Source organism: Carcharhinus amblyrhynchos, chromosome 10, assembly GCF_965287045.1.
Source record: "Carcharhinus amblyrhynchos chromosome 10, sCarAmb.v2.hapA, whole genome shotgun sequence".
Lineage (NCBI taxonomy): Eukaryota > Metazoa > Chordata > Chondrichthyes > Carcharhiniformes > Carcharhinidae > Carcharhinus > Carcharhinus amblyrhynchos.
Window position 1 is genome coordinate 105,264,444 of NC_137333.1, and position 25,297 is coordinate 105,289,740.

At 50.7% G+C, this 25,297-nt stretch overlaps 1 protein-coding gene across 1 annotated transcript in view; it reads left to right on the forward strand.

Moving 5' to 3' along the window:
* Positions 1 to 25,297, forward strand: part of clpb (ClpB family mitochondrial disaggregase) — a 107,795-nt gene that overhangs the window by 43,520 nt on the left and 38,978 nt on the right. Inside the window, exons 6-7 of the mRNA XM_080197713.1 lie at positions 8,972 to 9,069; positions 14,764 to 14,878. Coding sequence (XP_080053839.1) covers positions 8,972 to 9,069; positions 14,764 to 14,878 — 213 coding nt within the window. The remainder of the gene's footprint in view (positions 1 to 8,971; positions 9,070 to 14,763; positions 14,879 to 25,297) is intronic.

Below are 25,297 nucleotides of genomic sequence, written 5' to 3' on the forward strand. Positions count from 1 at the left end.
AGTGATTGAAACTAATCGGATAGTTCTCCAAAGAGCCGGCACAGCCACAGTGGGCCAAATAGACTCCCTGTGTACAGCATAGCTCTTTGGGACTGGGGCGGTTGCAGTTGCTGCCGGGGTGGTGAGTGAGTTGGGGCGGGTTGTGTTTGCCACAGGATGGTGAGTGGGATGGGTGGGGGTTGCCGTGGGATGGTGAATAGGTTGGGGTGGGTTGTGTTTGTTGTGGGATGGTGAATGGATCGGGGTGGGTTGCCATAGGATGGTGAGTGGGTCGGGGGGCGGGTTGTGTTTGCCAGGTGATGGTGTGTGGGTCAGGCTGGGTTGCCACGGGATGGTGAATGGATCGGGGTGGGTTGCCACGGGACGGTGAGTGCACTGGGGTGGGTTGCCATAGGATGGTGAGTGGGTCAGGGGGGCGCGTTGTGTTTGCCGGGTGATATGTGTGGGTCAGGCTGGGTTGCCACAGGATGGTGAATAGGTTGGGGTGGGCTGTGTTTGCCATGGGACGGTGAGTGAGCCAGCGGGGGGACTGTGTTTGCCGCCAGGCTGGGTTGTGGGCAGATGAGTGTCTGGAAAATGTGAAACTCAGCCTTGTCAGGTGATCACAATCTCCAGTTTCCCGAGCAGGCGCGATTAGCAGGAGTGGAATCCATTTCATATCCTGTAATCTTGTACATTACTCGGGTCAGAGTGTTCTCTTCTCCTCTTCCCAGCCCAGCTGTGACCACTGCTGCTGTATTTTGTAAACATGTTAAATAGTCTCAGTGAGCGCTCCATTCACAGGCGTGACTGAATCCTGAAAGCCTGTGTACGTGCTGAGCCTTATCACCTCTCCAAAGTGCCTCAGAGCAATGTCCACCGACAGTAAATTACTCTGAGGGGCAGTGACTGTTCTCCAGGACACACAGTGGATAGCGGGATGTCACACTCACTCACAGCATGATCCCCGTCAGCGTCAGTAAGGTGAATGATCGTTCTTTGGGAACATGAACCATGACACTGGGATCTATACTTACTGTCCAGGGGTTTGACCTGGTAATCCAATCCCTGCCGCAGTACTGAGGGAGTGCTGCACTGTTGGAGGTGCTGGCCGTGATTCTCCCATCCCGCAGCGCTAGTTTTTTAGTGTAGTAAACGGGGAAATTGTTGCGTTGGCTGATTCATGGGGTTCACTCGAGCGTTCACACCTCGCTCAAGTCTTCCAGTGCTGGATTTCTGGTGGTGTCCACTCTGGACTGGGCCATGCCCACAATAGCCACTGCCCTTTGGCACTGTCTGATAGGCAGTGCCAAGGTGCCTTTTGTGCATGGGCACTTTGCCCCTTGGGCAGTGCCAGGGGGCACAGGCTGGCACTGCTAGGTGTCCATGTCCAGGGGGCACCACGTCCCCCCGCAGCCAACTCCCGGGGGAGCCGCAATTGCACCACCGCCACCACCACCCCCCCCCCCCCACTTCACTCCAGCAGGATCGTTCCACTAGTTGCCTAAAAGTGGAGAACGAGTGTGAACCCCGCTGGAGTGAAATGCTCCTGGTGAGGTGGGAGATGCTATTGGGCCTAGAGAATTCAGTCCTGTGTGAATACTGTGTACGCGCTAACCCTGCTTCCCAGCCAATTTCCTGCACTGTGCAGAATCCACTGGAAGCCTGGGAGAAGCAAGCACGCCCAAACGCTGGTGGGACTCGTGTGAATCAGCCGACACACGATCCTCTCGGCCCACTGCACCGGTGGGAGTATCACCCCCTGTGTTGCCCATAGTGAGGGGCAAGTTCAGACATCCCAACACTACAGCCTGGCAAGTTCCTCTCTGTACAGTTAGGGGACTTTATTTTTTTATTTTTAAATGCCTCCTCTACACCTTTAAATAATGATTCCTTAATAGCTCACTCAGTAATTTATGGCCTGGGCTCCTACAGTATTATATTGCAGTCATTTTTCTATTCCCATTGATTGTCTGATTACTGTGTCATTCCTCACTGATTAGGCAAATTCCATTATTGATGAAAGGGAAACTAATTGAGAGTGAGTATCAGAGGGACAGATCCAGGCCTGAAGCAGAGATCCCCAGAGGCATGCACCTGGCTTCACGGGGCTTGTTTTGCTCACTTGCACCTAGTCCCACTCCCATAAAGTCCTGTCCATTCCCAGTGCAGAGCCTGAGAGGGAGCAGTTACAGAGTGCAGCAGGGATAAACGTGGAAAGAGTGAGTGACAAACGCAGTAAAAACAAGTAACAGAAAAGCAGCAGAGTCTGACCAGCAAGAAGAGAATAACTAATTACAAATAATTATTCTTCCTGTGTCTGCTCCTCCGGGTGCTCCAGTTGCCTCCCGCAGTCCAAAGAGGTGCGGGTTAGGTTTATTGGTCATGCTAAATTGACTCTAATGTCAAGGGGATGAGCAGGGTAAATATTGAATGGCGGAGCATACGCAATGGGCCAAATGGCCTAATTCTGCCTCTATGTCTTATGATCTTCTGTGGAGTTACGGGAATATGGCCTGGGTGGAATTGTGATCGGTGCAGACTCGTTGGGCTGAATGACCTCCTTCTGCACTGTAGGGATTCTAACAGGGATACAGGAAGAAAGTAGCATTCAGAGGGAAAGCGGGAAATGTAAAGACAAGAGACAAAGTGGACCATCCACACCCTGAGACCTCATAATGCAGCCAAGGCATTATCAAAGAGGAACAGTGAACCTTCCTCCGAAACCCAAATATTTATCTTCCCCACAATCGCACCTTATGAAAGAGAATAATAAGACAGGAGTGATCGCAAAAGTGGGCAAGGGTGACTTGTTCAAGAGGCACAGGTTAAAATGACCTGGAGGGGGACTAATATCCTGGTGGGGAGGTTGGCAAGAGCCACTTGGGAAGGTTTAAACTAATTTGGCAGGGGGGTGGGACCCAAAGCAGTAAGGACACAGAAGAGATGTTTGAGGACAGCACAGAAGTTAAAGAGAGCACATTGAGTAGTAAAGGCAGTGTCAGTAATCCTAGTACCAGACAGATCAGGCAAAAGCAAGAGAGAGAGCAAGGGAAGTCCAGATTAAACTGCATTTATTTCAATGCAAGAGGCCTGACGGGCAAGACAGATGAACTCAGGGCATGGGTGGGTACATGGGACTGGGATATTATAGCTATTACTGGAACGTGGCGAAGGGAGGGACAGGAGTGGCAGCTCAATGTTCCAGGTTACAGATGCTATAGGAAAGATATAACAGGAGGTAAGAGAAGAGGGAGAGTTGTGTTTTTGATTAGAGTGAATATCACGGCAGTACTGAGAGGGGATATATCCAAGGGTTCGCCCACTGAGTCTATATGGGTAGAACTGAGAAATAAGAAGGGGGAAATCACTTTGACAGGGTTGTACTATAGGCCCCAAAATGTCAGCAGGACATTGAGGAGCAAATATGTAAGGAGATTACAGATAGCTCCAAGAAAAATAGGATGATAGAGATTTTAATTTTCTCAGCATTGCCTGGGACAGCCATAGTATTAGAGGCTTGGATGGAGAGAAATTTGTTGAGTGTATTCAGAAGGACTTTCTCATTCAGTATGTGGATGGCCCAATTAGCGAGGGGACAAAACTTGACTTCCTCTTGTGAAATAAGGAAGGGCAGGTGACAGGAGTGTTGGTGAGGGATCATTTTGGGACCAATGACCATAATTCCATTGGTTTTAAGATAGCTATGGAGAATGATAGGCCTGGCCCAAAAGTTAAAATTCTAAATTGGGGCAAGGCCAATTTTGATGGTTTAAAACAGGAACTTTCAAAAGTTGAATGGAGGAGTCTGTTGGTAGGCAAAGGGACGTCTGGTAAGTGGGAGGCTTTCAAAAGTGTTAATCAGGGTTCAGGGTAAGCACATTTCTTTTAGAGTGAAGGGCAGAGATGGTAGAAGTAGGGAACCTTGGATGGCTCGGGATATTGATTCTCTGATCACAAAGAAGGAGGCATATGACATTCATCAGCAGCTGGGATCAACTGGATCTCTTGAAGAGAAGAGAGGGTGTCGAATTAGAGTTGAGAGAAAGGAGGGCAAAAAGGGAACACGTGATTGCTTTGGCAGATAAGGTACAGTGGTTGGCACTGCTGCCTCACACCACCAGGGTCTCAGGTTCAATTCCAGCCTTGGGTCACTGTCTGTGTGGAGTTTGCGTGTTCTGCCCTTGTCTGCATGGGTTTGCTTTGGATGCTACCCCCATATTCCTGTGTATTTACCCACTAATCCCTCTAACCTATACATCTCAGTGCACTAAGGACAATTTGTTTTAGCATGGCTAAGCAACCTAACCTGCACATTTTTGGACTGTGGGAGGAAACTGGAGTACCCGGAGTGCTCTGGTTTCCTCTCACAGTCCAAAGATGTGCAGGTTAGGTTGATTGGCCATGCTAAATTGCCCCTTAGTGTCCCAGAAAACATAGGTTTAGAGGGATTAGCAGAGTAAATATATGGGGCTCAGGGGATTGGGCTAGATGGGAGTTGATGGGCCAAATTGCCTCCTATAATCCTATGATTCTGCTTCCAGTGGCAGAGGGCCAGCAACCAGAGGACAGATTTCAGACCATTAGCAAAACCCTAGTGAATGAGATGAACTGACTTTTTGTTCAGACAAGAACAGATCATTGCATTTATGTAGGTTCATTCACAGCCAGCAGACAACGTTCAACACTTTACAGCCAATGCAGAACTCTGGAGGTGTAGTTACTGATGGAAACGCAGTGGCCATATTGCACACAGCAAGATCCCACCCACATCCAGCAACAAGAAATCAACCAGATAGTCTGTAATTTTCTCATGTTGGTGAGATTTTATTATTGGCCAGGACACAGACCAGGAGAAAGGTTCTCCTCTTCAAATTAGTGCCATGGGATCTTTCATATAGGCCTGGTAGGTATGGATATGATTGGTGCAACTTGTGGGCCGAAGGGCCTGTTTGTGCTGTAGTGTTCTATGTTCTATATCCACCTGAGAGGTTTATTATCTCTCCCAAAGGTTGACATGTCTGACAGTGCGGCGCTCCCTCGGCACCGACCCTCTGACAGTGCGGCGCTCCCTCGGCACCGACCCTCTGACAGTGCGGCGCTCCCTCGGCACCGACCCTCTGACAGTGCGGCGCTCCCTCGGCACTGCACTGGGAGTGTCAAGCATGAATTTTTTATGCTCAAGGCCTGGAGTGAGTCTTGAACCTGAGACTTGAGTGCTGCCCACCGAGCTGCAGCTGACACACATTGTTACTGACAACACTTGGTGGAGTGACTTTACCTAGGCCAACTTTCCATCACCGTCGCCCTTTATTTACAACATGTTCAGCAGTTGCAGGGGTACAGATCAGCCCCAAAGTTGTTCAACCGCCAGCCTGAATGGAGCCAGCTGATTTTAACCCCGGCCTGTTCCTTCCCCATTGTAAAAAGTCTGACAACACCAGGTTTTAGTCCAACCGATTTATTTGATAGTAAACTCACAAGCTTTCGAGGGGATTCCCTCTTCTTCAGGTGAATGGAGAGTTCTGGCCTCAGACAGAGCATATAAAGCACAGACAGTAAACTCACAAGTAATCTCTAATCTGTCTGTGCTTTATATGCTCTGTCTGAGGCCAGAACTCTCCATTCACCTGACGAAGAGGGAGTCCCCTCGAAAGCTTGTGAGTTTACTATCAAATAAATCGGTTGGACTAAAACCTGGTGTTGTCAGACTGTTTACCCCAGTCCAACGCCGGCACATCCACATCATGCCTTCCCCATTGGACAAGCCTCCACACACCTAGTCAGGGAGCCCGTATTCTGTGAGGCCCTCGGAGAAACCCTGCTAAAGATCCCCCATGGACATCGTAACACTTGGTGAAAGAACAGTGGAAGCAGATTCGATGGGAACTTTCAAACGGGAACTATTTGATAGGGAGTCATTTGCAGGGCAATGGAGAATAAGCAGGAGGAGCGGGCTAATAAAATAGCTCTTTTGGGTGGCACGGTGGCACAGTGCTTTGCACTGCTGCCTCACAGCACCGAGGGCCTGGGTTTGCTTCCCTTGAGTCCGTAAGACATAGGAGCAGAATTAGGCCACTCAGCCACTCGAGTCTGCTCCGCCATTCAATCATGGCTGATATTTTTCTCATCCCCATTCTCCTGCCTTTTCTTCATAAGCCCGATTCCCTTATTAATCAAGAACCTATCTATCTCTGTCTTAAAGGCACTCAATGACCTGGCCTCCATAGCCTTCTGAGGCAAAGAGTTCCACAGATTCACCACCCTCTGGCAGAAGAAATTTCTCCTCATCTCAGTTTTAAAGGATCATCCCTTTAGTCTGAGATTGTGCCCTCTGGTTCTAGTTTTTCCTACTGGTGGAAACATCCCCTCCATGCCCACTCTATCCAGGCCTCACAGTATCCTTTCAGTTTCAATTAGATCCTCCTTCATCCTTCTAAACTCCCAACGAGTACAGACCCAGAGTCCTCAACTGTTCCTCATAAGACAAACTCTTAATTCCAGGGATCATTCTTACGAACTTCCTCTGGACTTTTTCCAAGGCCAGCAAATCCTTAGATATGGGGCCCAAAACTGATCACAGTTCTCCAAATGGGGTCTGACCAGAGCCTTATCCAGCCTCAGAAGTACATCCATGCTCTTGTATTCTAGCCTTCTCGACATGAATGCTAACATTGCACTTGCCTTCCTAACTGCCGACTGAATCTGCATGTTAACCTTAAGAGAAGCTTGAACAAGGACTCCGAAGTCTCTTTGTGTTCTTGATTTCCTAAGCATTTTCTCATTTAGAAAATAGTCTATGCCTCCATTCCTCCTTCCAAACTACATAACCTCACACTTTCCCACATTGTATTCCATCATCTCTTTGCCCACTCTCCTAACCCGTTCAAGTCCTTCCGCAGCCCCCCGCTTCCTTAATACTACCTGTCCCTCTGCATATCTTTGTATCATCTCAACTTGGGTCACTGTCTGTGTGGAGTTTGCACTTTCTCCCCGTGTCTACGTGGGTTTCGTCCGGGTGCTCTGGTTTCCTCCCACACTCAAAGATGTGTGGGTTAGGTGAATTGGCCATGCTAAAAATTGCACCTAGAGTCGTGAGGTGCGTAGATTAGAGGGATTAATGGGTAAATATGTAAGGATATGGGGGTGGGGGTAGGGCCTGGGTGGGATTGGGGTTGGTGCAGGCTCAATGGGCCGAATGGCCTCCTTCCGCACTGTAGAGTTTCTATGTTTTCTATAAATTGCCCTTAGTGTCAGGAGGACTAGCCAGGGTGAATGCATGGGGTTATGGGGATAGGGCCTGGGTGGAATTGTGGTTGGTGCAGTCTCGATGGGCCAAATGTCCTCCCTTCTGTACTGTAGGGAATCGATAATTCTAAAAGCAGGCATGGGCATGATGGACTGAATGGCCTGCTTTTATGCTGCATCATTCTATAAACCCTCGGGATAGCAGATGAGAAAGGAAGCAGCAAGATTAGCTTAGCCCAGGTGGCATATGCAGCATGCTACATTCCAGTGCCCTGAGCTGCACTGCCAGGGGCAGCCATCCAGCATCTATATATATATGATTTCTTAAGTAATCATAAAATTCTGAAATTGATAGCGTGCGAGCCAACAATCGCAATGCCACCCTTAGGAGTGTCTCTGCACATCTACAATCAATATTGCAAAGAGCAGGGCGTAAATCCTTCACTGCAGCATACATGCTTAGGGGCACACCACATTTCTCCCAGAGAACGGATATTCACCCAGGCTGTAATCTTGTGGAAAACACTCAGCTTCTTGTCAAAGATCTACATTGCCTTTTATCTGCCTTTACTTTCTGATGCAGCATTTATATAATTCCAGAATGGATAGCTGTATAAGAAGCTGCTCGGTATTTGTGTGATTCTACTTCAAGTTCCTGAGATACAATCACACTTGTTTATAAGTCCCTTCCATGGCTTCGTCCCACTCTACCTCTCCTCCAGACACAGGTCCCAATTCATGCCCAGTGACCTCTTCAAGTCCCTGCATCCTCTCTTTCCCCCTTTACCATTGTTGGCTGTGTCTTTGGCCAACATGCTCCCAACATGCTTGGTAACTCTCTCCTTAACCCTTCTCACATTTTTCCCCTTTTCAAAATGCCACCTTCAAAACCCTCCTGTTCTGAGGCTGTAGCCGCAGTTTGTGAAGCATCCGGGGAGGTTTGTGTACAGCAGCGTGTTTGCATGTTGACGGTGGCACTTCTTTTTATTCATTCACGGGATGTGGGCGTTGCTCGCACATCTATTGCCCAAACCCGATTGCCATTCAGAGAGCGGTGGTAAGCTGCCTTCTTGAACTGCTGCAGTCCATGTGGTGTAGGTGCATGCGCAGCGCTGTTAGGGAGGGAGTCCCAGGATTTTGAGCCAGCGGTAGTGAAGGAACAGCCGATCTATTTCCAAGTCAGGGTGCTGAGTGACTTGGAGGGGAATCTGCAGGTGGTGCTGTTCTCAGGTCTCTGTTGCCCTTGTTCTTCTAGATGGAAGTTGTTGTGGGTTTGTAAGATGTTGTCTAAGGAGCCTTGGTGAGTTGTTGCAGTGCATCTTGTAGATGGTACACACGGCTGCCACTGTGCGTCAGTGGCAGCAGCAGCGACTATTTTGGAGGGGTTGCCAATAAAGTGATTGCTTTGTCCTGGATGGTGTTGAGATCCCAATGTTGATGGAACAGGGGTGTGTGGTGGGGTGGGGGGGGTGGGCAGCTGTAGGTTGGGATATGGGGTGGTTTGAGGGTGGGGGTTGTGGAATGGGTGAGGAGGTGGGGCTGTGGGGTGGGGTCAGGGATGTGTCGGGGTGAGGGGGTGTGTTGGGGTAATGGGGGTGTGTGGGGGTGAGGGGGGTGTCAGGGTGAGGGGGGTGTCGGGGTGTGAGTTTGATCTGGAGATTGCTGCGATGATGAGTTTTGGAATTGGGGAGTTGGAGCTTGTGTTGGGAGCATCTGGTTGAATTTCACTTTTCTCCATGTTCAGGTGCCAATCCCTTACTCCGCAATGATCTGGGACACACACCTGCGGACTACGCCAGGGAAGGGGAAGTCAAAAAACTATTGAAGGAAGCTGAAGTCAAGGTCAGTGCAGCACCCCAAACTTTTCAGAGAGGGTCATCCTTGCTTTCAAATCCCTCCATGACCCCTCCCCTTGCCTCACCCCTTACCCCTACCCCTAACTGCTGCCTCTGCCCCACATTAAAATGCCATATTAATGTGTTATTGAGCAGTGTTATCCTATTTTTACCTTGTTCTGTGTTGAACATTGTGTGGGGCTCACAGTGAAACCAAAGTTGGTGTAAAATAACCAGCAACAGGCCCCATTCAGAGCAAGGTAGAGAAAGGAATGCAATCCAAGCACGTACCAGTCAGCATTTTTAAAGACCAGATTCCCAGGGGCCAGCATTAATGGATTGGATTGATTTTAAATCCCCCGTTGAGTGGGTGCTCCCGTTGAGTGGGTGCTCCATCAGCTTACACTGGACAAGCTGCTTTCAAGCAAGTCGAGGGGGGAACCTCTTCTTTGGCCCTTTGGAGGCAACCCGCCCCTTTAATGATGCCCCCTAGCCCCTCAAACCCAGCTCTCACCCTCCGCACCAAACCCCACTGAAATCCCCCACTCAGCTCAATTCCAGCCTCCAAAACCACCTCTTACCTTGGGGACTGCCTGCAGTCTATGCAGTGACCCAGCACTGCTGGGACTAACAATGGTTGACAGCTCCCTAAGGCAAGACTTATTGACGCATGTCCAATTTCCAACCAGTTGAGGTTCCGTGGACTATTAGATGGCTGCAATGTTGCCAAAATCAGCTGGGATATTGTGTCATTGAATCGTGGAAACTCTAGTGCAGAAAGGAGACCATTCGGCTCATCAAATGCACCGACAGCAATCCTACCTAGGCCCTATCCCCATAACCCCACATATTTCTCCCACTAATCCCTCTAATCCTGGGACACTAAGGGGCAATTTTAGCATGGCTGATGCACCTAACCTGGCACATCTTTGGACTGTGGGAGGAAACCCAAGCAGACACAATGGGAATGTGTAAACTTCGCACAGACAGTGACCCAAGCCGGGAATCGAACCCGGGTCCCTGGCGCTGAGAGGCAGCAGGGCTAACCACTGTGCCACTGTACCGCCCCATTGTGCGGGTTAGATAGATTAGCCATGCTAAATTGCCCCTTAGTGTCAGGGAGATTAACAGGCTAAGTGTGTGGTGTTGCAGGGATAGGGCCTGAGTGGGATTGCTGTTGGTGCAGACTCAATGGGCTAAGTGGCCTCCTTCTGCGCTGTAGGAATTCTGTGATTGGGTGATCTGAATAATTCTGCTGGTAGAAGCTGCAGCATTGAGTGAGGATACCATTGCCCCTGGGCTGCTGCTGCTGCCTCCTGATTGTCACTGTGCCCATTAATATTCTGGCTGTTTAGGGAAAGAACATTTGTCGGTGTTGGATTAATTTATCCCAGGTCAGAGCATCTGTGAATAACAGCAGTCTAAACAGCTACAGGTGAAAACAGTTTGGATTTAAACTTTGCTACAAGTCCCCAAAGACCATAATCTACAGATAAAACAAAGCCTTATCTCATGGTGCACTCCCTATCCAGGGAGTGTTTGATGGGGGGACAGTGTAGAGGGAGCTTTACTCTGTATCTAACCCTGTGTTGTACCTGTCCAGGGAGTGTTTGATGGGGGACAGTGTCGAGGGAGCTTTACTCTCTATCTAACCCCATGTTGTACCTGTCCTGGGAGTGTTTGATGGGGGACAGTGCAGAGGGAGCTTTACTCTGTATCTAACCCCATGTTGTACCTGTCCAGGGAGTGGTTGATGGGGGACAGTGTAGAGGGAGCTTTACTCTGTATTTAACCCCGTGTTGTACCTTGTCCAGGGAGCGTTTGATGGGGGACAGTGTAGAGGGAGCTTTACTCTGTATCTAACCCCATGTTGTACCTTGTCCAGGGAGTGTTTGATGGGGGACAGTGCAGAGGGAGCTTTACTCTGTATCTAACCCCGTGCTGTACCTGTCCTGGGAGTGTTTGATGGGGACAGTGTAGAGGGAGCTTTACTCTGTATCTGACCCCGTGCTGTACCTGTCCTGGGGGTGTTAAATGGAGAGTTCGTCATTAATGAACCCTTGTTTTCCTCATGCACAGACTCTTAAATTGAATCAGGGCACATGAGAGATCACTGGGGAACAATGAGGAGCATAGATTTTGGCCAATTACAGTTCTTTATCCATGGGTACTGCAGCTAGCTACTCTGAGCTATAGTTCATTGTCTAGCACTCTCACCCCTGAGTCTCAAGTTTCTGATTTCAAGTTCTCTTTCAGGGTTTAGGCCCAGATAAATCAAGGCCGACACTCCAGTGTAATACTGAGGAAGTGCTGCAGTGTTAGAGGCGCTGTCTTTTGGATAAAATGTTCAACCCATCTGCCCACTTGGGTAGCTGTAAAAGTTTGCATTACTTCCACACAGTGAAACTCTCTCACACACACTTTCACAAATTCTCTCACACACACTCTTAGACACACACTCTCAGACGCACTCTCTCGCACCAACACACACACACACACTCTCACGCACTCTCTCGCACCCTGTCTCTCGCACTCACTCTCTCGCACCCTGTCTCTCGCACCAACACGCACACTCTCTCGCACACATGCACACGCACTCATGCACACGTGCACACACACACATTCTCACACTCTCAAATACACACACACACACACACACACACACACACACACACACACACACACACACAGTCTCATCGTTCTGTAGCAGTTTCCTCGTTATGCTTTAGGAAGTGACTGATGATAAATTGCCCAAAATGAAATTTCTTATATAAAAAAAATGGATGAAGTCGCAAAACAAACACTGGATAAACTGATGGAATCCATCATTCGCAGGGTTTCAGATGGGGCAATAACTGTGTGACAGCTCCCCTGTGCAAGGAACACTCACAACAAAGCTTTTCCTGAACCTCAGCCAAGCTAAAGATTCAGGTCCTTCCAGGGGAAGATGTATCATTCAAACACCTCTCACAATACACAAATATCTATGTCTATATAAAAATACAGATCAAAGCACAGCTCTTTAATTTGCCTAATGTTTGGTATTCACATCTTTGCATCTGACCTCCATAGTGCTCACAGACACAGAGTTATCCCTTAATGTGCAACACTAAATAACAAATAGATTAAATGTTCAAATATTTAACAGACAGCTTTGCTGCTTTTAATACATATTCAAAAACTTTCAAAAAAATTGAGTTGTAAAGCTGGAGGTATTTTGAATAATTTAATCAGAGAATATGAAATAAATAAGGCAGTTTTATTCTTCACCTTGAAAATCCATAAAAATAAGCGTAGTTATTTTCTGTACAATTCTAAATTTCTGCTCTCCTCTCTGCGCTCCAAGGTGCCAACTCCCTGATGGGAAATCAGGCCCACTGACACTGACCATCACCTGGTATCTGACCCAAGTGTGGTTTATGGTCGGGTACTGAGAATATCACTGCATTAGGAGTCCCAAGGCGCAGGCTTTTGCTCTGGGAACATGCATTTAAATCCCACCACGGCAACAAGAGGGTTCAGCAGGCTGATACCGGAGATGAGGGGTTGGCTTATGAGGAGAGATTAAATAGACTGGGCCTGTACTCGTTGGAGTTTAGAAGGCCGAGGGGGGGATCTTATAGAGACTTACAAGATAATGAAGGGTAGAGGTAGAGAGATTCTTTCCGCTTAGAAAGTAAACCAGAACTAGAGGGCACAGCCTCAAAATAAGGGGGTGGGGGGGAGCAGTTTAGATCAGAGTTGAGGAGGAACTTCTTTATTCAAAGGGTGGTGAATCCCTGGAATTCTCTGCCCATTGAAGTGGTGGAGGCTACCTCGTTGAATATATTTAAGTCCCGGGTAGATAGATTTCCGATAAACGGGAGTTAAGGGTTATGGGGAGAAAGCGGGAAAGTGGAACTGATCCACTTCAGATCAGCCATGATCTTATTGAATGGCGAGGCAGGCTCGAAGGGCTAGATGGCCGATTCCTGCTCCTATTTCCTATGTTCTTATGTAACTGATGAAATTTAAATTCAGTTAATAAATCTGGATTGTAAAGCTAGTCTCAGTAAAAGTGACCATGAAACTATCATCAGTTGTCGGAAAAACACATCTGGTTCACTCATGTCCATTAGGGAAGGAAATCTGCCGTCCTTACCCGATCTGGTCTATGTGTGACTCCAGAGTCACAGCAATGTGGCTGATTCTCAACTGAAATGGCCAAGTGAGTCACTCCATTGAAGGGTAATTAGGGACGGGCATCAAATGCTGACCCAGCCAGCAATGCCCACATCCCATGAAAGAATAAAAAGTGCCTTTTCATCACAGTCAGACTCAACAGACTGCTCTGCCCAGTGATGTATTACAGCTGTGCTGGAATTTTCACTCACTCACTCACACATACACACACATACTCTCATTCACTCACTCACGCTTTCACTCCCAGGGATGGCACAGTGGTTAGCGCTGCTGCCCCAGACACCAGGGACCCGGGTTCAATTCTGGCCTTGGGTCACTGTCTGTGTGAAGTTTTCACATTCTCCCCGTGTCAGTGTGGGTTTCCTCCCATACTCCAAGGATGTGCGGATTAGGTGGATTGGCCATGCTAACTTGCTCCTTAGTGTCCCAAGATGGAGAGGTTAGGGGAATTAGCGAGGTAAATATGTGGGGTTACGAGGATATGCTCTGTTGGAGAGTCAGTGCAGACTTGATGAGCCAAATGGCCTCTTTCTGTATTCTATATATACACACACACACACACACACACACACACACACACACACAGAGTCACAGACACTGACCCACACTCACTCTGATCCACTCAATCACTCTCATTCAGACACTTTGGGAGAGAATTAACAAGCGAGGGTGAGGGCATTTCACTCAGTTTGAGGCATCTGACACCCAACTAATAACCGAGAAACCTGTAAAAGTGAAATCAATAAATCTGCAAGTTTCATATCGTTCTGCAGCACAGGAAAAGCCAGTGGTGGGGGGACAACACCCCCACTCTTCAAAATAGTGTTGCATCATCCTTTACGCTCACCTGAGAGGGCAGACTGGAGCTTGGGTTTAACACCTCATTCAGAAAGTTAGCAGGGAAGAACCTCCACTGTGAGAGGTTCCTCTGGGCAGAGGTTTTCCCTGAGTTTCGCAAAGTAAAGTTTATTTTTCAGTGTCACAAGCCCAGCTTATGTTAACACTGCACTGAAGTTACTGTGAAAATCCCCTAGTCGCCACACTCCAGTGCCTGTTCGGGTACACTGAGGGAGAACTTAGCATGATCAATGCACCCTAACCAGCATGTCTTTTGGACTGTGGGAGTAAACCGGAGCACCTGGAGGAAACCCACACAAACATGGGGAGAATGTGCAGACTCCACACAGGCAATGACCTGAACCGGGAAGCAAACCTGGTTCCCTGGTGCTGTGAGGCGGCAGTGCTAACCACTGTGCCACTGGGCTCAGTTAATGGATGTACTGGTGCCTTTTGGTTATTTGTGGCCTTAAATTTTACTCTTCCCTCACAAATGAAAATATATTCCCAACATCAACCCACTTCATAATTCTAAAGCCTTCTGAAGTGATTCAGCAAGTCACTGAGTTACACCAAAGGTCAGGGAGATGAGGAATGTTTGTAGGCTTGCAGCAATGTATTAAGATATTACATGGAGAGGTTAACCCATTGACCAGTGTGTTTGTGTGTCTCTCACTCACAGTTCCAGGAACAGCAGAGGAAGCAAGAGGCTGAGGCACGTAGGCGATTTCCACTGGAGCAGAGACTGAAAGAACACATCATTGGCCAGGAGACCGCCATCGCAACAGTAGCAGCAGGCACGTACAACACGATCCAAAAAGGGGTACCGCGGGTTGTGGGTGTGCAGGACCCCTATTTTGCACAGGCACCATCTGCAAGTCAACCATTGAGCCTGTGCCGAAAGAACAGCATCTATGGAGCGAGTTCCGTTCCTCACTCCAGCTTTCTGTGCCCACAGTGAGGGAAATTGCACACATCTTCAGAAAAAAGGCAACTGTGCCTATGTTGGCTTTTGAAAGTGCTATCCAATTAGTCTCAGTCCCCCTCTTCTTTCCCCATTGTCTCAAATATCCTCAGAATGATAGAGAGGGGCTAGCTTCATCTTGGGATTGGACATAGCTTGGCACAACATTGAGGGTCAAAGGGCCTGTACTGTGCTGTACTGTTCTATATTCTATTCTCCTCCTCCTAATTTATATCAAGCTCGCTTTTGAAAGTTACAATGGAATGTGCTGCTTCCACCACCCTGACATACAGATCACAACTCCATAAGAAGTTTCACAACACCAGGTTAAAGTCCAACAGGTTTATTTGGAATCACGAACTTTTGGAGCACTGCCCCTTCATCAGGTGACCGGAGAGTTGGGTGTGCAAACACGGCATATATAGACAGAGACACAATTGCAAAATAATGGTTGGAATTCAAGTCTTTACAGGTAATCGAGTCTTTATAGCTACAGACAATGTACAGAAAGAGAGGTAATCACGAGAGGTGTGAGTTGCTTCAAGCCAGAACAGCTAGTAGGATTTTGCAAGCCCAGGCCAAATGGTGGGGGTTATATGTCGTGTGACACTCACCTGATGAAGGAGCAGCGCTCCGACAGCTCCTGATTCCAAATAAAGCTGTTGGACTTCAACCTGGCGTTGTGAAATTTCTTACTGTGCTTCTCCCTAGTTACTGTCCTGAAATCCCCACATATGTTTGACCAAACCAGTCTTGTGAGTTTCTCCTCCAGTCATTTCCTGTATAACTATTCTGAATTGTGAGTGCATGGTTTGGTGTGGATTGGTGCAAAGCAGAAAGCCACAATGTTCAGCTTGGTGTCCCTGGTTTTGAGGAGTAACTGGGTTCAGATCTAGCTTGGGCAGAAGAGTCAGGAACTTTTCTCTCTGCTGGGGGTAAAGCTTTGGAATGATGTGAGTTTGACAAGTGGCAGTCCTGTTCCCAGGAATGCTCAGTGCAACATCAGAAGGTTGACTCTGGTTTGGCACTTAGTTGCAATTCTGGTTCTGAGAACTCATAAACCAGCTGGAAAAACAAAACCACTCCTTTTCCAATCTTGTGCCAGAAAGCAGTCTGATGGGAGTGTAGAAGCAGCTTTACTCTGTATCTAACCCTGTGCTGTACCTGTCCTGGGAGTGTTTGATGGGGGACAGTGTAGAGGGAGCTTTACTCTGTAACGAACCCCATGTTATACCTGTCTTGGGAGTGTTTGATGGGGGGACAGTGTAGAGGGAGCTTTACTCTGTATCTAACCCCATGCTGTACCTGTCCTGGGAGTGTTTGATGGGGACAGTGTAGAGGGAGCTTTACTCTGTATCTAACCCCTGTTCTGGGAGTTATTGACGGGGGACATTGAACAGTATTGAAGAATTCTGACATTGAAGGGAGGAGTGGGGCTTTGCTGAGAGGAGAACCTCTCCAATAACTTTATGAATGAGCGATGATGGGTGTGGCTTTGCCTGAGCTGCAGGATCGGAAAGGATGGCCAAATGGCCCCACTCTTTATCTCAGTTCTGATGAAGATAGAACAAGTTGTTTCAGAGTAATTCAGTTAGACAGCAGATCCATTTAGAGGAAAGAAGAAAGGTATTTCCTATTTGAAGCAGAACCCTCAGGCTGGCACATTCGAAATAATAATTTAATAATATTTATAATGTGCTGTTCTGTTAAAGTTTGCTTTAAGCTTGAGTGGGGCATATAAAGCTTCATAAAGTTTTGAGCTGAGATCCTAGGGCAGATTCTATTTGATGATAAAGATGCTCTGAGGTAATTCCTTTCTAACTGGGTAAGCAGACAGACTGTTTTCTTGCCCATCCTGGCTTGATACTCACCCACCCAGCTTCACGTCCGCCCCACCTCACGCCTGCCTCGCCCCACCCTGCCTTGACCCACCCCACCTTGCCTCGCTTCGCCTCGCGCCCACCCCTCCTCGTGTCCGCCCCACCTTGCCGTGCCCCTCCTCATGCCCGCCCCTCCTCGCACCCACCCCGCCTCTCCTCGCACCCACCCCGCCTCACCCCCGTCCCTCCTCGCATCCTCCTCACACCCACCCTGCCTCGCGCCCGCCCCCTTTCGCTTTCTCTCTATCTCTCACTTTTTCATTTTCTGTTTCTCTTGCTGTCTCGCACTCTCAATCTCGGTCTCTTTCTTGCTCACTCTCTGAATCCTGTACTCATTAGTTCTCATTCCTGCTGTCTTGCTTGCTCTCCTGCACTTTCTCTCTCGCTCTTACTCTCCTTCTCTGGCTGTCTGTAATATTGACACCTGAAAGGACCCCTAACATTTGTGCTTCTGACTGCAAATCCCCTCTATCACAAAACAGCTGATTTTCACTTGCACAGTATCTCCGTATTTCGTCTCTGCTCACTCATCTGCTGCAACCCTCATCCTAACTTGTATTGCCTCCAGAATCAACTATTTCAATGCACTCCAGGCTGCCCTTCAACATTCTGCTGTGTGTAAGCTTGAGCTCATTCAAAACTCGCTGTCCTAACTTGCAACAAGACCTGTTCACCCAATGCTCATTTAACGATTTTGAAACTCTCATTCTTGTGAGAGCGACTGTGGCAATTCCCATTTGTGAGCACGGGAAGAGAGCAGTGCAGGAGAAAATGAACAAAGTCCAGTGCATGAGGGGTACTTGATCCTGGGAGAGGGAGAGCACCAACACAGGAGTGCAAGAGCGCAAGCGAGTATCAGAGGATGAGAGAATGGAAATGTGTGCAGCAGAGGGGGAGCGAGAGCGCACAGCAGAGTGAGGGAGTGAAGGTGATCTTGGGAGAGAGCAGGTGAGTATGGTAGGGAGCGAGCAGAGAATACAAATAAATTATGTGAATGCCGGGGCTGATCAGATGTATCCTGTTTGGAAAAGGTAATGTAACAAAATAAGTTGAGATTGCGAAATCTGCCACAACCCCTTCAACGAGACAGCCCCGGGTCAACTGCCTCCGAAAGGCTGTGGAGATGCGAGGTGGGCGTGGGGGGGGTAGAAAGAGAAGCAGAACCTGAACGACAGCTATATTAGAAACAAGAGCTAAGCGATCCGTCAGTGAATGCTGTTTGGCAACACTCCCCCGGCGCCCATTAGCCCACACATGATGGAAGTGTATTCCATGCTGCGTGACTGAGGGCTATCAGCAAGCAGGGCCACTAGACAGTCTCACAGGCCTCCCAGCTCCTGCTGCCAGCGCTGTGAACTGCACTGAGGCTGCAGCTTTCCCCCTGCTCACATCATCATTAGCACTGCAGGCCCCGCACTCTATCAGAATGAGTGCAAATCACATCATACCAGGGCCACTGTCACAGCAATGTTAACAGGTGGCACAGTGGGTTAGCGCCCCTGCCTCACAGCACCAGGGACTCGGGTTCAATTCCCAGCTTGGGTCACTGTCTGTGTGGAGTTTACACATTCTACCAGTGTCTGCGTGGGTTTCCTCTGGGCGCTCCAGTTTCCTCCCACAGTCCGAAAGACGTGCTGGTTAGGTGCATTGCCCATGTTAAATTCTCCCTCAGCGTACCCAAACAGGCACCGGAGTGTGGGCGACTAGAGATTTTCAGAGTAACTTCATTGCAGTGTTAATGTAAGCCTACTTGTGACACTAATAAAATTTAAACTTTAATTTTCAAATCGCCCTGAAGCATAACTTAAAAAGAAAGACAAGTATTTATTTGTTTTGGAACATAGAAAAGGCCATTCAGCCCGTTAAACCTGACCACTACAGGTTGATTGGCCACTTCAGAGCCTTTTACCCTCACAATCCCCGTAATCCTTTATGTTAATCAGAGGTCTATCAATCTCTGCTTCAGACATGCTCCATGTCTGAGCTTCCACACCTCTGGGGCAGAGAATTCCAGTGTTTCACCACTCTGTATAAAATTTCTGTTTATCTTGATCCCTGAGTGGCTTTCCCCTTATTTTGAAATTGTGCCCCTGGTTCTAGAATCCCCAGTAAGAAGTCTCACAACACCAGGTTAAAGTCCAACAAGTTTATTTGATAGTAAACCCACAAGCTTTCGGGGTTTGCCCCTTCGTCAGGTGAGTGAAGAGTTCTGGTCTCAAACAGAGCATATAAAGGCACGCACAGTTTACAGAAAACTGATTAGACTGCGAGTCTTTACAGCTAATCAATTCTTAAAAGTGCAGACAATGTGAGTGGGGATAGCGTTAAGCATAGGTTAAAGAGATGTGTATTGTCTCCAGACAGGACAGTAAGTGAGATTTTGCAAGCCCAGGCAAGTCATGGGGGTTACAGATAGTGTGACATGAACCCAAGATCCAGGTTGAGGCCGTTCTCATGTGTGCGGAACTTGGTCATCAGTTTCTGCTCAGCGACTCTGCGCTGTCGTTTGTTGTGAAAGCCGCCTTGGAGAACACTTAACCAAACATCAGAGGCCGAATGCCCATGACCACTGAAGTGTTCCCCGACAGGAAGAGAACAGTCTTGCCTGGTGATTGTCGAGCAGTGTTCTCCACATCTAGAATCCCCAACCAGGGGAAATGTCTTAACCGCATTTCCCCCTGCCTGTTGTAGCTTTCAATGAGATCGCCTCTCATTCTTCAAAACACTGGAGAATACAGGCTCAGCTTGCCCCGGTCTCTCTTCCTGCCATCCCCGGAACAAGTCTGATGAATCCTCATTGCACTCCCTCAGTGGGGCAGGTAAAGGGATCAAAACTGCACACATATTCCAGGTGTGGCGTAACCAAGCTTCTAAACAATTGAACAAACTTCACCATTCCTTGCACTCAAATCCTCTTGCGTTAAAGGCTAACATTCCATTCACCTTCCTGATAGCTTGCTGCACCTGCATCGCCTTCAGTGACTTATTGATAAGGACTCAACTAATCATAGAACCATGGCCATAGAGGTTTACAGCATGGAAACAGGCCCTTCGGCCCAACTTGTCCATGCCACCCTTTTAAGCCCCTAAGCTAATCCCAATTGCCCACATTTGGCCCATATCCCTCTGTACCCATGTAACTATCTAAACGCTTTTTAAAAGACAAAATTGTACCCGCCTCTACTACTACCTCCAGCAGCTTGTTCCAGATACCTCTGTGAAAAAATTGGCCCTCTGGACTCTTTCGTATCTCTCCCCTCTCACGTTAAACCTATGCCCTCTAGTTTTAGACTCCCCTACCTTTGGGAAAAGTAATTGACTATCCTTCATTCTGGGGTCAGACCCTTTGACCCTCAGCACTGACCCTCTGACAGTGCGGCGCTCCCTCAGCACTGACCCTCTGACAGTGCGGCGCTCCCTCAGCACTGACCCTCTGACAGTGCGGCGCTCCCTCAGCACTGACCCTCTGACAGTGCGGCGCTCCCTCAGCACTGACCCTCTGACAGTGCGGCGCTCCCTCAGCACTGACCCTCTGACAGTGCGGCGCTCCCTCAGCACTGACCCTCTGACAGTGCGGCGCTCCCTCAGCACTGACCCTCTGACAGTGCGGCGCTCCCTCAGCACTGACCCTCTGACAGTGCGGCGCTCCCTCAGCACTGACCCTCTGACAGTGCGGCGCTCCCTCAGCACTGACCCTCTGACAGTGCGGCGCTCCCTCAGCACTGACCCTCTGACAGTGCGGCGCTCCCTCAGCACTGACCCTCTGACAGTGCGGCGCTCCCTCAGCACTGACCCTCTGACAGTGCGGCGCTCCCTCAGCACTGACCCTCTGACAGTGCGGCGCTCCCTCAGCACTGACCCTCTGACAGTGCGGCGCTCCCTCAGCACTGACCCTCTGACAGTGCGGCGCTCCCTCAGCACTGACCCTCTGACAGTGCGGCGCTCCCTCAGCACTGACCCTCTGACAGTGCGGCGCTCCCTCAGCACTGACCCTCTGACAGTGCGGCGCTCCCTCAGCACTGACCCTCTGACAGTGCGGCGCTCCCTCAGCACTGACCCTCTGACAGTGCGGCGCTCCCTCAGCACTGACCCTCTGACAGTGCGGCGCTCCCTCAGCACTGACCCTCTGACAGTGCGGCGCTCCCTCAGCACTGACCCTCTGACAGTGCGGCGCTCCCTCAGCACTGACCCTCTGACAGTGCGGCGCTCCCTCAGCACTGACCCTCTGACAGTGCGGCGCTCCCTCAGCACTGACCCTCTGACAGTGCGGCGCTCCCTCAGCACTGACCCTCTGACAGTGCGGCGCTCCCTCAGCACTGACCCTCTGACAGTGCGGCGCTCCCTCAGCACTGACCCTCTGACAGTGCGGCGCTCCCTCAGCACTGACCCTCTGACAGTGCGGCGCTCCCTCAGCACTGACCCTCTGACAGTGCGGCGCTCCCTCAGCACTGACCCTCTGACAGTGCGGCGCTCCCTCAGCACTGACCCTCTGACAGTGCGGCGCTCCCTCAGCACTGACCCTCTGACAGTGCGGCGCTCCCTCAGCACTGACCCTCTGACAGTGCGGCGCTCCCTCAGCACTGACCCTCTGACAGTGCGGCGCTCCCTCAGCACTGACCCTCTGACAGTGCGGCGCTCCCTCAGCACTGACCCTCTGACAGTGCGGCGCTCCCTCAGCACTGACCCTCTGACAGTGCGGCGCTCCCTCAGCACTGACCCTCTGACAGTGCGGCGCTCCCTCAGCACTGACCCTCTGACAGTGCGGCGCTCCCTCAGCACTGACCCTCTGACAGTGCGGCGCTCCCTCAGCACTGACCCTCTGACAGTGCGGCGCTCCCTCAGCACTGACCCTCTGACAGTGCGGCGCTCCCTCAGCACTGACCCTCTGACAGTGCGGCGCTCCCTCAGCACTGACCCTCTGACAGTGCGGCGCTCCCTCAGCACTGACCCTCTGACAGTGCGGCGCTCCCTCAGCACTGACCCTCTGACAGTGCGGCGCTCCCTCAGCACTGACCCTCTGACAGTGCGGCGCTCCCTCAGCACTGACCCTCTGACAGTGCGGCGCTCCCTCAGCACTGACCCTCTGACAGTGCGGCGCTCCCTCAGCACTGACCCTCTGACAGTGCGGCGCTCCCTCAGCACTGACCCTCTGACAGTGCGGCGCTCCCTCAGCACTGACCCTCTGACAGTGCGGCGCTCCCTCAGCACTGACCCTCTGACAGTGCGGCGCTCCCTCAGCACTGACCCTCTGACAGTGCGGCGCTCCCTCAGCACTGACCCTCTGACAGTGCGGCGCTCCCTCAGCACTGACCCTCTGACAGTGCGGCGCTCCCTCAGCACTGACCCTCTGACAGTGCGGCGCTCCCTCAGCACTGACCCTCTGACAGTGCGGCGCTCCCTCAGCACTGACCCTCTGACAGTGCGGCGCTCCCTCAGCACTGACCCTCTGACAGTGCGGCGCTCCCTCAGCACTGACCCTCTGACAGTGCGGCGCTCCCTCAGCACTGACCCTCTGACAGTGCGGCGCTCCCTCAGCACTGACCCTCTGACAGTGCGGCGCTCCCTCAGCACTGACCCTCTGACAGTGCGGCGCTCCCTCAGCACTGACCCTCTGACAGTGCGGCGCTCCCTCAGCACTGACCCTCTGACAGTGCGGCGCTCCCTCAGCACTGACCCTCTGACAGTGCGGCGCTCCCTCAGCACTGACCCTCTGACAGTGCGGCGCTCCCTCAGCACTGACCCTCTGACAGTGCGGCGCTCCCTCAGCACTGACCCTCTGACAGTGCGGCGCTCCCTCAGCACTGACCCTCTGACAGTGCGGCGCTCCCTCAGCACTGACCCTCTGACAGTGCGGCGCTCCCTCAGCACTGACCCTCTGACAGTGCGGCGCTCCCTCAGCACTGACCCTCTGACAGTGCGGCGCTCCCTCAGCACTGACCCCCTGACAGTGCGGCGCTCCCTCAGCACTGACCCCCTGACAGTGCGGCGCTCCCTCAGCACCGACCCCCTGACAGTGCGGCGCTCCCTCAGCACCGACCCCCTGACAGTGCGGCGCTCCCTCAGCACCGACCCCCTGACAGTGCGGCGCTCCCTCAGCACCGACCCCCTGACAGTGCGGCGCTCCCTCAGCACCGACCCCCTGACAGTGCGGCGCTCCCTCAGCACCGACCCCCTGACAGTGCGGCGCTCCCTCAGCACCGACCCCCTGACAGTGCGGCGCTCCCTCAGCACCGACCCCCTGACAGTGCGGCGCTCCCTCAGCACCGACCCCCTGACAGTGCGGCGCTCCCTCAGCACCGACCCCCTGACAGTGCGGCGCTCCCTCAGCACCGACCCCCTGACAGTGCGGCGCTCCCTCAGCACCGACCCCCTGACAGTGCGGCGCTCCCTCAGCACCGACCCCCTGACAGTGCGGCGCTCCCTCAGCACCGACCCCCTGACAGTGCGGCGCTCCCTCAGCACCGACCCCCTGACAGTGCAGCTAGGATCAGCCAATCAGGTTTCATCAATACCCAGAACCTACCTGAAGTCTGGCTTCCACAATGCTGCTGTTGTCCGGTTCTGGTGAGAGCCCCAGCGTTGGCCATCACTCCAACCTGTGGCTGCTGACACTTCAGTCGCCAAGGCAGGCATTCCCCTCCCACCCCGCTCCCAGATGAGGACTGAAGTTTTTCCTGGGCCGGTTGATGTCCCAGCAAGTCTAACATGGCTGCGGAGGTAATCTGCTTTTTTGTGGGTGGGCTCTTGACTGACCTTTTCGCTCACGGGGATGGGGAATTTAGTACCCTGTAAAATCCAGCCCCAAATCTCTGTGCTGGGGCTTACATCCTCCTGGTTCAGAGGCGAGAGTGACACCTATGAAACCACTGCCGACACTCATCAGTTTGCCTGTGATGCCCCCCAGAGTTGAATAACACCCATCAAGCATTTGCAGGCTGACCAATGGGAACATGAACATGGTAAAAAGTCTGACAACACCAGGTTTTAGTCCAACCGATTTATTTGATAATACTCACAAGCTTTCGGGGTTAGCCCCTTCGTCAGGTGAATGGAGAGTTCTGGCCTCAGACAGAGCATATAAAGCACAGACAGTTTAGAGATTACTGATTAGAATGCGAATCCTTACACCTAACCTGCTGTTCAAGACCTGAAGTGGCTGACAATGTGAGTGGAAGGAGCACTGATCACAGGTTACAGAGATGTGTATTGTCTCCAGACAGCACAGTAAGTGAGGTTTTGCAAACCCAGGCAAGTCACGGGGGTTACAGATAGTGTGACATGAACCCAAGATCCCTGTTGAGACCGTCCTCGTGTGCAGAACTTGGCTATCAGTCTCTGTTCAGCGACTCTGCGCTGTCGTGTGTCGTGAAGGCCACCTTGGAAAATGCTTACCCGAAGGTCAGAGGCTGAATGCCCGTGTCGCACTATCTGTAACCCCCGTGACTTGCCTGGGTTTGCAAAACCTCACTCACTGTACTGTCTGGAGACAATACACATCTCTGTAACCTGTGATCAGTGCTCCTTCCACTCACATTGTCAGCCACTTCAGGTCTTGAACAGCAGGTTAGGTGTAAGGATTCGCATTCTAATCAGTAATCTCTAAACTGTCTGTGCTTTATATGCTCTGTCTGAGACCAGAACTCTCCATTCACCTGACGAAGGGGCAAACCCCGAAAGCTTGTGAGTCTATTATCAAATAAATCGGTTAGACTAAAACCTGGTGTTGTCAGACTTTTTACTGTGTTTACGCCAGTCCAACGCCGGCATACCCACAACATGAACATGACCAGCCCCCTTGGAACCAGACCTCGGTGGAGTTATCACCTTTGGAAACTACAGAAGCTGAGTACAGAGGCTTTCAGTATGATGAAGAGGTCTTTTTATATTCATTTGTGGGACCTGGGCGTCGCTGGCTAGGCCAGCATTTATTGCCCATCCCTTGTTGCCCCTTGAGAAGGTGGTGGTGAGCTGCCTTCTTGAATCGCTGCAGTCCAGTGTTGACCCACATTGTTTGATAGGGTAGGTCTGGACAGATAGGATTCTCCAACCTTGTCCCTTCCCGCTCACTGAGAACGGAGAATTTAGCCCTCAGCCAAAACTCCATTCACCGCAGCGGGACTGGAGAATCCCAACTCCGGGCATGGTGAGAGGTTCTCAGCAATTGTTTCTATTTGTGCAGCAGTCCAAATCTAGACCCTATCCATGTTGCTGCCACTAACCAACATCGTCACCCTGTGCGTTCCAGCAAAAACTCCTCCACCTGTTGATAAGCTCGACTAAGCATCCCCTTCTGCTTCTCTGCTGTAAAGACAACACAGCCTCTCTCAGCTCCGCACTCAACCTGAGTCACCAATAAATTCAACATTTCAGAG